General features: G+C 36.9%; 1 protein-coding gene across 3 annotated transcripts in view; it reads right to left on the bottom strand.

Moving 5' to 3' along the window:
* Positions 1-399: 399 nt before the first annotated feature.
* Positions 400-11,594, bottom strand: part of AASDHPPT (aminoadipate-semialdehyde dehydrogenase-phosphopantetheinyl transferase) — a 30,573-nt gene continuing 19,378 nt past the window's right edge. For all 3 annotated transcript variants that reach the window (XM_053934740.1, XM_053934739.1, XM_053934741.1), the window contains exons 5-6: positions 8,828-8,905; positions 400-4,251 (exon numbers count right to left, since the gene is read on the bottom strand). In XM_053934740.1, coding sequence (XP_053790715.1) covers positions 4,093-4,251; positions 8,828-8,905 — 237 coding nt within the window. In that variant the 3' untranslated portion in view covers positions 400-4,092. The remainder of the gene's footprint in view (positions 4,252-8,827; positions 8,906-11,594) is intronic.

Below are 11,594 nucleotides of genomic sequence, written 5' to 3'. Positions count from 1 at the left end.
TGAGAAATTTCATTTTAAGCAACACTGGGTAGCACTGTAGTCTTGTATTTGAAAATGCGCATCTTCCTAAGAGTGTTAAACTTCACACTACGTCAGTTTTGCCCACATGATGAGAAACACTCCAGCACAGAATGCACCAATATTACACCTTATTTGTCAGAAACTGGGTTGCATGTTATAAAATTAAAATTGGAAGAAGCTAAGTAGTGGAGAACTGGTCCAGACCTTGGCTTCTTGATTCATCTAAAATATGTCATTAAGAGTGTACAGTCTCATGGTCCCATAATTTGTTTCCAAAATAGCAAAAAAGGAGTGCTAGATAAGTGTTTCAGTAATCTTACCTCTGTCTTGATCTAAGTAATAGCAAGATAAGAATAATAACCACAAATAGACAACACAAACACAAAATAGTCCACATTTTATTGCAGTAAAGAAATTATACCCACTCTTAGAAGAAACAGGATTCATATAATGTCTGGCCATAAAAATCTGCATTTTTATGCAGAGCAAGAAAATAACATATTACAAAAAAATCACTTTTTGAAAAAAAAAAACCTTATTTCAAATGCTGTCTCTCTTGAAAATTCAGAATTTATTTTCATGCTTACATTTTCTACAAAGAGCAAAGTAATAAAAATGAACTGAATCTGAAGGATAATGAAGCACACCTGCAGAATTAGGCAGCAGTTAAGGCTGACAGTCTCAATTGCTGTTTTAGACATGATTGTATCAATTCTGCCAAGAAACACTTATCTTCTTTGTAGAATGTAGCACTATAATCCTGTAAAGCTCCCACAAAGGGCACTCTATGCTGACTCGCATAACCATATTTTCAACTTTTTTGCAAATCATCTCCTTATTGCAGTGTTTTGGGTAAAGATGGTTGTTTAAAGTTGAGCTGTTGCCTGGATGTTTCCCAGATCACACATATAACAACCATATATACACTACCTCTGTTGATGCATCTCTGATTCCTTGTCTAAGGTGAGCATACTTGATTAACATCAGTGGACTTGATCGTATAAGATAGTAACAATATACATGCTGTATACGTTTACAGACTCTGTAAAAGGCTGAGGGAACTCTCACATGATCCAATTTTCAGTTACAGATTTTCACATCAAATGGCACCCGTCTCTTGTCACACAGTTGCTAACTGCCTTGAACCCAGTTTTACCCCGGAAGTTCCTAATCCATTTGACCAATTTTGATGTAAGATACAAAAAGTTTTGAACAAGTCCAAACTAAAACACATCTATTCACTTTTAACAATCTTTTCACTGAAGATCAAAACTTTTAAAATTTATTTTTTGGGCAGAGACTATTAATAAATACTTCTCAAAAACACTCTGTTGATATGCCACCTAGGACAGCAGATATAATCTAAGACCAAAATCTGAGAATTTGAGAAACGGGAGGACAGGTCAATGCTGTTCCATAGGGAAAAAGTCTACCCAGCTGCAGCCACTGCTGGAAAAGGCACATGTAGAGCAGAGCTTGTGTTTTTAAAGTTTCTTACCCTCACAGGCATGTGGTACAGTTATGCCAAGGACACGATATAGAAACAAAATAGAAGAAAGAATGGAGGTCTGGAGAAGGAAACAGAAAGCCCTGAGGCTTTTAGATGTAAATGGGACAGAAGAATGATGGGATACAGCAAGGGTCAGATCACCTACCCTGGACTGGGCCAACAACGTGACCTAGAGAGGGAAGCTGAAGCTGTTCTCAAATGGCAGAGGGACTCTGTGCCCATTAGGACAATATTCTGTGGAAGTTCAAGTAAGCCAGTGTTGTGGCCTTGTGTGGAGAAAAGGCTCAATTATCTTTTGATCAGCAGAAAGTGTGATGGTGAATTAAAGAAGAAATTTATCTTAGAACTGTGAAATTACATTAATTTATTTGTACACACTAACAACACTTATTTCAGTATGTGCCTCCACAGCACATATAGTAAGAAAAACTTACTTCTGACTTTAAGAAGGATCATTCACATTCATAAGGAGTCAGAATGTCCTGCTGGCCTTTTAGTAGCATGCTTTTAGCCAAAAATTCTGTAACGATCCAGCTGCTCTTTCCCACTGAGGTAAAAGCAAGTATAACAATTGTGTCCATTTGCACTGACATGAAACAACCTGACTCAAGTGGCTCTTCAAAAGGCATTACCATCACCTCACCTTATTGCTATTAAAATTAAAAATGAGATTAACCTTATTTTTCAAATAGTTCAGTGTAAATTAAAAGATACAGAAAAAAAAATCACACTATAAGAAACTGCAGTCTTCTAGATAATTCTTTATAAACTACTCTAAACTAAGATTTTACTTCATGGAGAACTAACCAAAACAAACTCTTTCTAACTAGATACAGTATTGAAAACTATCATATTCCTTGCAAGAAAACCAAGCACAATTTTCTAATTTAACAAAATTGGCTTGTCCTCTACTTACATGTAAGCACAATATTATAAATAATTTCATTAATACTTTTAAAACTCTTTCCAATGAAAGAAAATTTCTGGTTTGAGACACTGCTTTCATGCAAAAATAACTATTCTCTAATATGAAATTAATTCTCTTATCCCCAGAAATCTAGATTGGAAATTTTTCTATTCAGTTCATCCCATATTTGCAGTTTGATTCATTGTCCTAGCAAAAAAGTTGGCTACTTCAAACTGTCTGGCAAAGCTGCAATTGATGGGTCCAGTGACTGATTGGCATATACTGGACCTCTGTGGATTGCAAATTATTTATTGCAAGTTGAATTTCATTTAAAAGACAAACAATCTGGAATACATGACTTAGAATTTGTATATAAAATATTCCGTATTTTTTTAAACTTCAGATCTGAAGTTACTGAACATCTAATTTAGCTCCTGTGGAGACTGGAGGGAAGAGTCATTGCTTCACTGATTTGCAGTTTTGAAGGGGATAAAAAAGCAAAACATTAAAAACTATGATTAGCATGCAGGATGAGAGAGTCATAGAAATGGAAGCAGGAGAGTTTAGCAGCATGTTTGAAGTCAGAATTATTCAATGGAGTTCAGAGCTCCAATACTTGTGAATACAAGGTGCAGCATAGTTGTACACAGCCCCAAAGTCAATGAAAATCTATGTTTAACTGTAGGAGAGAAGGTAATTATTTTTGTGCAAAGATCATTCTGTTCAGAATGTTTTCTTAAATTTAGATGGACCACATGATATCTATGATTTCTAGAAAGAAGAGTGAGAGGTAATGTCACAAAACAGGATGTATTTCGAAAAAGAAGCAAAACATTCTAGATGTCTATTCAAGATCTACAGACCTCCAGAAACCTTAAGTAAAATGTCCTGTCATCAGACATTACAAGAGTATTTGGAAAAAAGTAAATAGCCTTCTTTTTTTCTTTGGGTTCCCCCCACGACTGATGCAAATGGAAGCACAGGAAAGTTGTACTGTTGCTTGGTTTGCATCTATTGCTGAGGAAAAATAAAAAAAAAGAACTGTTAAAAGACAAATACTAAGTTGCGTACAGGAAGTTTTAATTAACAAAGATAAGAACTGAAAAGACTATGAAATATTTGTGAGTTAATTCCCTGTCTCAAACTATTTTTGCACACATGTAGCTCCAAGACAACTAACAGACCTTTTCAGCCTGGCATTACACAAACACCAAATGTTGTACAGCATAAGAATTTGTAGCATGTTTTTATTCATCCATTTGAGAATAAATGAATAATTTTTGTAAGAGAAAAAGCAGTATCATAATTTAAGCTTCAGCATAAATAAGTATGGAAACACATTTTTATATACTAAACACTTGTGCACTAATAAACAACATTATTGTCCAACTGCTTTCTGTTCCTAGCCTGCAGAACTACTGAAGTGTAAGAACCACAGGCAAGGAGATGCAAAAAAACATGTTGGTTTAGGCTTCTCATTCAGAATTCCTTCATGTAAGGAAACGTCTTCCTTGCAATTCCAATGAAGTGTCATGAAAATCAGGTTGTCAGCTTATATAGGGAAAGCTACATTATTTACTTATGTGCACTTATTCAAATTAAACAGGATAACAGCATAAGAAGTCTGACAAGTTTCTTTTTCTTATACACAGTCTTATCTTGAATGTGAACTCTGTTTCACTGGACCCTCCTGCTTTGAACAGAAATTGTCCCAATATGCAGAATCCTCAGGTGTGACAGGAATACCAGATGCAACTAAATCTTCAAAAGTCAATAATGTAAATTGTGGTTGGTTACGCTCCATGGAATGAACCTAAAGAAAACACATATTAGCATAACATGAATCAATAAATATCAATTTTCTTCCTGTAAAATTCTCTATCACATTTAAACTACACATTGCTTATTGAAGAAGAAAGAAGACAGTCTGTATTTGAGACTAATATCACTTCCCCTCATTTAGGCTATGCAGTAACTATTAGAAGCATGTAACAGGCCATGCAGAAAAATCGAGCTTTTTGTTGAAACACAGTTCACAAAACTGATGGAACAAGGGCTATAGAATGCTGCAAGTATGACAGAATGACTGTTTAAGTCCAGTAAAGAAGAGAAAGACCACCATCAAACAAATTGTACTTCGTTCTTCAGCAGATATGATTATTTGAAACAATTGTGCAAAGATTTATTCCACTAGGTGTGCCTATTTGTACTCATTTTAATACCAGTAGTCACTGATGTTTTGCATGCTTCTCTCAGACTCAGGTGCTACTTAAAAATGAAAGTGGTCACAATCAACCTGCAATTACCCATGTTAAAACCAATTAAATGTGGACTGAGATATTAGAGATGACGGTGTCACAGTCTCCATGTTAGTTTCATCACTCCAAGAAAAAAAAAATCACATGGCAAAGAAGAAAAAATTTGGGTTTTTTTTTTTTTTTTGAGCACACTACTGTGCAGCCTGCTGTATGTCATCTCCAAATGTAATTGTTTGCAGACAGCAGGGCAGATAGTACAGCTTGCAAGAATCAAAGATAAATATAGCTGAGTCTTCTAAATGTGCATTTGCTGTAGCGATATATTCTTAATGTTTAATATTTCATAAAATTCAGTAGGGCTCCTCTTCAGTGGTGTTACTCAGTACATCAGACAAACTGACTCATTTTTGATGAGCCTGTCAGGGTCTCTCTGTGTGACACCACAGCCTTCTGGTGTATCAGCCACTCCTCCCAGTTTGGTGCCACCAGCAAACCTGCTGAGGGTGCACTGCACTATCATCCAGTTCATTAATGAAGATGTTACACAGGACTGGACCCAGTACTGATCACTGGTAACTGGCCTCCAACCAGACTTTGTACCTCTATCACCATACCCTTGGCCCGAACGTTAAGCCAGTTTCCAATACACCTCACAGTCTGTGTACCCAGCTCTCAGTATTTTTCTAGGAGGATCTTAGGAGAGACAGTGCCAGAGATAGATGGTACTGAAATACAGGTACACAATTACCCACTGCTCTAACCTCATCTACCAGGCCAGTCATTTCATGGCAGAAATTTACCAAGTTGATCGAGCATGACTTTCTCTTGGTGAAGCTATGCTGACTAGTCCTGATAATTTCTTTGTCCTTGCTGTGCCTGGAAATGGTGTTCAGAATTAGCTGTTCTGCTACCTCTCCAGCAATCACGGTGAAGCTTGCAGATCTGTAATTGCTTGGGTCCTCCTTCCATGTTTTCTTCCAGTCTTCAGGCACTTCTCCCAGTCCCCGTGATCAACTAAAGATTATTGAGAGGGGCCTTGCAATGCCAGCTGTATCCCATAAATATTACTGACTTACACCCATCCAGTTTGCTCAAGCATTCCCTGACGTAATCCTCTTCCTCCAAGGGCGCATCTTCCTTGCTCCTTGCTCTTTCATCCCTGCAACCTGGGATTCCTGATGTCCAGCCTTGCTAATAAATACTGATGCAAAGGTGGCATTCAGCACCTCAGCCTCTTTCAACATTTGTCTTTTTGAGTAAAACCCTTTCCTTTGGCTTCTTTGCACTTACAGAAGTGCTTCTTGTAGCTTTGAACATCCCTGGTCAGATTAAATTCTATTTGGGCTTTAGCTTTTTAAACTTCATCCCTGGATGCTCATAATATTTCTGTTTTCTTCTCATGTTACCCATTCTTGCTCCCACCCTCTGTATGCTTCCCTTTCTATGTCCAAGTTTGGCTACGAGCTCCCCTTCATCCATGCAGACCTCCTGGCCTTTTTGCCTGACTTCATATGCAGTTGAGACAGAACTCTCTTTTTGAGATGATCCTTGAATATTAAGCAGCTTTCTTGGGCTCAGCTTTCCTCTGAGGCCTTATCCCACAGGACCCCTCTTTATCCTTTGAGGAGGAGAAAGTTTGCTCTCCTCATGTTAAGGGTTGTGAGTCCTCCTCACTGCCCTAGGATCCTGAACTCCACCATCTCATGCTCTTCGAACCCTGCAGCCACAGACACATCTGTCACTCATCATGTCTATTCCTCATCCTGAGTGCACTGGTGTACAGGCACTTCAGAGGCACTCCAGCAAGTTGAGTTTCAGAAGACTTGGGGAATTTGTTCATAATTGTGCCTTGTAGACCCTTCCTTGCTTACATCCAAGTGCTGGAGGTGACTCAGTCCAAGGTCAGTTTTGAGGATTTTGTTATCCCTTTCTGTCACATCAATGTGAAGGTAGGTCAGTAAATAGGCAAAAAGCAAAAACTCTCCACTTCAGTATTTGAGCAGTAGGCTACTATTAAGAATAAATGCAGAGTCAACAAAATGGTTTGTGCTGTTGTAACAACACAAAAGAACTCTTAGCTTCAATGCAGACTGAAAGTGAAAAAGATTGAGCTGCCTCTCACTTTATATCTTTACAGAAGCAACATGGTGTTGAGACCGTTCTGCTCATCTGACATTTTGGAGATGAGGTAAAGCTGCAGGAGTGGTGCCTAGAGCCACACAGGTGACATTACAGATGCATACCAAATATGAACCAAGCCTTTGAGCTAAGGAGTTGTTAACAGATGTAGTTTGAACTTCAGCATGCGCTTGTCTGAAGGAAGTGTGTCCTGACTGAATGCATCACAACTCTTGTGAAGTACAGCAAGCGATCGACAAGAAACCTTGTATCCTACACAGGATTCATAAAGAATTTTAAACTCAGCCATCTTTTATTGAGACTAGCCTCACATAAATGTCTAGATCTAGGTTAAGAGCACAGATAAATGTTCTGTTTCCTCAAGCATACAGCAGTCACTAGCATTTTGATAAGACTCTTGACACTTAAGAGATTTTTAATTGCAGTACATTGACATAACAATTGGTCTTTCCTGGGAATTGTAGGTACATGCTATCATTTTGTGAAGAAAGCTGAAAATAGATGTTCTGCAAGCAGGCCGTAATTAATTACTCATGTGATTGCAGAGAGGGAACAGACACAAACACTGACATCCTAAAACAATGGGGTAACATTTAAGCTAGAATGGGTAACAGGTTAAGCTAGAATGAACAACTTTTTATTTTGACACATCTAGCAATAAATAGAATAATTTTTATGGTTCTTTTAAAAAGGGAGAAGGTAACGTTAATTTCCTCCATGTTTCTGTTAGAAGGAGGTCTAAAAAGGCACAATGCAACAGTACATAAATTTTCACTTAATTTCCTGTCTGGGGAGTCTCAGAATGCTCTCTTGTTCTGCTTAAAATGACCTTTCTTCATTGAAGTGGGATAATGAAATTTAGGTCATCATAACCTTTGATATCATGACTATTTTTTCTATGATATGTTTAAGGTAAGCAACCATGATGGTGAAGGTCAATACTTAAAAATCCTGGATTCCTGCTTAAGTATGTCCTGCCAAAAAAATGCACATAATTTCTTTAAAAATATTTGTCTACTGATTTATCACAGTAAATCCTCAAAGGGAATTTCATACCTCTTTTTCTCAATCTAACCAATACTAATTAAAAGGTCTGCCTCCCTTTGTTATCCAGGAACATAGACTTTGTTACCATGATAGTGTGCATTACCACTTTCATGCTTTTATCCATTCCTATACTAATTTTATTTTTTTCCTAGTTCCTGGTAGAATCTTTGTATCCAAATAACAGAAAACAACTAACCAATTTTCTTGTGAGCAACTAGAACACCAGAGAAAAATCTGGCAATTTGTCACACTCACATTTGCTGACTATCTGGCTGTTTTAGCTACAATTTGCCAATCTGCCTGTCCCTTAAATTTGACTTTTATTGCTATTTTCATGACTGAGGTCTTTTTAAAATTACACAGAAAATCATGAAAAGCTTTTAAGTTGCTTTTCTCTTTCTCTCTATAGAGACACCACATGGAATGAAGACTAACACTGCTGTTCTTCCCATCTGTTGGTTGTTGCTGCTTGTCTCAAGGGTTATCTTGTCATAATGGTGTTTGAGTGATGGATCTGCTCTGGGATACAAGCACTGACAGTTGCCCACTAAAATCAACTTGGTGAGGTGTCACACAAGTTTAGCAGTCCAGATTGGTTCACTGTTTCCATTTCCCTCTGTGAAAACAATCTTTCCCACATGAGTACTAGCAGGCCGTGACAAAAACCACGTAATCTTCTCTTGAATGAACACATAGAATACATGCATTACAGACTTGACATTATCTGTTGCTGTCCTCTGAAACTATTTCTCCTTCACAGACTCCTGAAATAGGCACAACAGAACTAAAGGAAACATGTCAGTAGTACTGCTTGGTTCTGGCTAATGCCATGCCTAAGATAAGCCTTCTTCTAGGCCCTGTATATGAGATGACACAATTTTAGCTACAGCCTAAGTTTATATTCAAGTGATCACCAAGAGATGAAACTGATTCACAATTCCTTACATCAGAATCCTTCTGTACAAATCCCTCCTGTTTCCCAAGTGCCACTGCAACATGATGATTATTATCCAAGCGGGTTTCCTAGTAAAGATGAAAAATGGCAATGTAAATACATTTTCTTTACTCTGTTTCTAGAGTATAGACTATATAAGTGTTTAGAATATGGTTCAGAACAATAACACAAGATCATATAAAATACTTTAAAATAATGACATTCGAAAAACAATAGTATTTTAGCAGTTTTGCTGAAGAGCTCAATGATGCAGACACATTAAAACATTCACAGGTCTGAGGACAGATTACCATAGGTGACCATCACCTTATCCATTTGTAGATATTTGTATTTAAGCTTGTGACCTGAGCATTCCTTTATCAGTCCCTTCTAAGTCTCAAACCACATAACCCATCTTAGCTATCCTTTCCCAGTGAGATGACCTGCGAACCTCAAGAAGGTATTCTGAAAAACAGTGATGTCAGTGTAAACTTAAACCATTGGCTCTCCCTCTTGGTTTCAGACAGCATGTAAGAGCACAACTTTGAATTCCTGACATAGTCTGAGTACTGCTATGTGTAAATACGAATCAACATTTTTAGATGTATAACTATATATTTAGTAATATAGATTTTACCAATTTAACAGTTTGGTTTGAAAGCGTTTTCTTCTAGAAAGACTAAAAATTCATCCTAAGCAATTTCAGGAAAAGAATCCCAAAGACTTTTACTGTTTCTGAATTATGCTTATTCTATAGCCAAGCCATAATTCCACTGACTTTTAAAAATATATATATCTAAGGGGATGAAATAAAAATTTCCCTGCTTATTTATTCTAAAGTATTCATGTAATTTTTGCACTTTCTAAACTAGAACTCAAGAATAACAAGAATTTTACCTAGGAAGATGATCCAATATTGCCATTAATCTGAAAATTGGAAAGTCATTGGGATATTCTCCTGGGACTTAAGACTGCATCTCCAATTTTGGCTTCCTTGGGAAATATTCTAACTGCACTATATTATAATATAAAGAAAGCACCATAATTTCCTCCTGTTTCCTCTCACAGGTTGTTGGTTGCCTCATTTTTCACCCCATTTAATCTAAGGAAAATGTCTTTTAGAACAATGGTATCAGTGTGCATCAGGATTTTCTACAGTTCATCTACTACACAGAATTTTCAAAGGCTTCAGTTGCCAGGGTACCATTTCTGTGATTCCAACAGCCCAGCGCATATATAAATAAATAAATAAATAAATAAAGCCAAGCTATTCAGCTCAAATCTACTCAGCCCAGCTCAGCTGAGGCAGCAGCTGCTCCAGGCATATGTAGCACCAGGACAACTGTAAAGTTGGGGGATGTTTCTGACGAACGTGTATGCCTTGGCTGAGAGGTGCTGGTGAGGAAATAGAACTATGCCTTTACTTTGATCTCTTCAGCACCAAAACTGTGCCTATTTGACAGCTTTTGCAGTGAACTTTAGAACCCTCACCTACTTAAAAAAAAACCCATCAAACTCATCTTGTCATACCTTTCTGCAAAGTGCTAGTAAGAAAATTAATATTTTTATTCTGTCTAGATTAAGAAAAATATTTAATATAAGAAACACTAAAAAACCTACAGCATGAGCAGTACTTTACATGACTGCAAGAGCTATAAATGTACTTCCTATGGGGTATTTTACTGGGTTTTCCACTCCTTTACTAGGATACAAAACTTAAAGTAAGTCAAGCATAAAGAATGCTATCTTGGAGGTAACCACTTGTAATCAGTGTGCACATTTCCTTAACTTCCTCAAAAATAAGAAAGACCATGAATATTAAATGCCTGATCAGGTGTTGCTAAACCATTTCTATAGTTCTGGGGTGGCAGTGCTCTGTGTTCTTCTAGATGGAAAAAAAATCGTATAATCCCTTTTTAATCACTTCATTTTCCACCCTTCTTTCATTTTTTTGCATGTCCAAGAGATCAAAGACAGATCAGAACAGAGGGCACAACACAGCACATTCAGCAGTGGCTTACACCTGTAATCAGAAATCTGCAAACAGCTTTAAGAACAGAATTTTCTTTTTGTGAGGTCAAATTATATTACTTGTTTGTTCAACTAAAAACATACTATAGATACTATTTTACATATTGTTAGCAAAATATTTTTTTTTTTCAGTTCAAAGCTGCATTTATCAGGCAGTGATTATTTAGATAGACCTTCCCTGCAGATACCCAGCCCAATGAACAGTGAATGAAAAAGGTTCCATTTAATTTATTTCATGTATCCTCTGTGGTCACAAGAGACTTTTCAGCATCTTATAATAAAACAAACTATGCCCTTCATCTATCTTTGCTGTTTCACAGCAATGTAAATCCAAGTGAAATACAGAAAGGAATATCTTTCCTGGCCTTTACTAGTGGCCAGCAAAAACCTTAAGCAATGGAATTAATGAAACATAGTGAAACTATAAAAAACAGTGGATCTGCTTGTTTCCCTGGAGATATTGCTATACCAGCTTATAAAATTACTATCTTAAATGGAAATAGATGATTAACAAAAAGAGGACAATCCTATAGAATTCCTTCAGGGTAGAGAGTTTGTTTTGTTAAGATTCCTCTCTATAAACCAGAAGACATATAATGGGCCAAAATTTGGTTTTGTCTGCACAGAACAAAAGTGTTACTAGAGCACACAGAGATTTACAAAGATCTCATTTCAAAGACTCGGCAGAATGATGTGTCTGGAATTCAAATTATTATGAATTCACTCAACAACAGACAGCTTATGATG

Source organism: Vidua chalybeata, chromosome 2 (genome assembly GCF_026979565.1).
Source record: "Vidua chalybeata isolate OUT-0048 chromosome 2, bVidCha1 merged haplotype, whole genome shotgun sequence".
NCBI classification, from domain to species: domain Eukaryota; kingdom Metazoa; phylum Chordata; class Aves; order Passeriformes; family Viduidae; genus Vidua; species Vidua chalybeata.
This window is presented reverse-complemented; position numbering and strand designations above follow the sequence as displayed.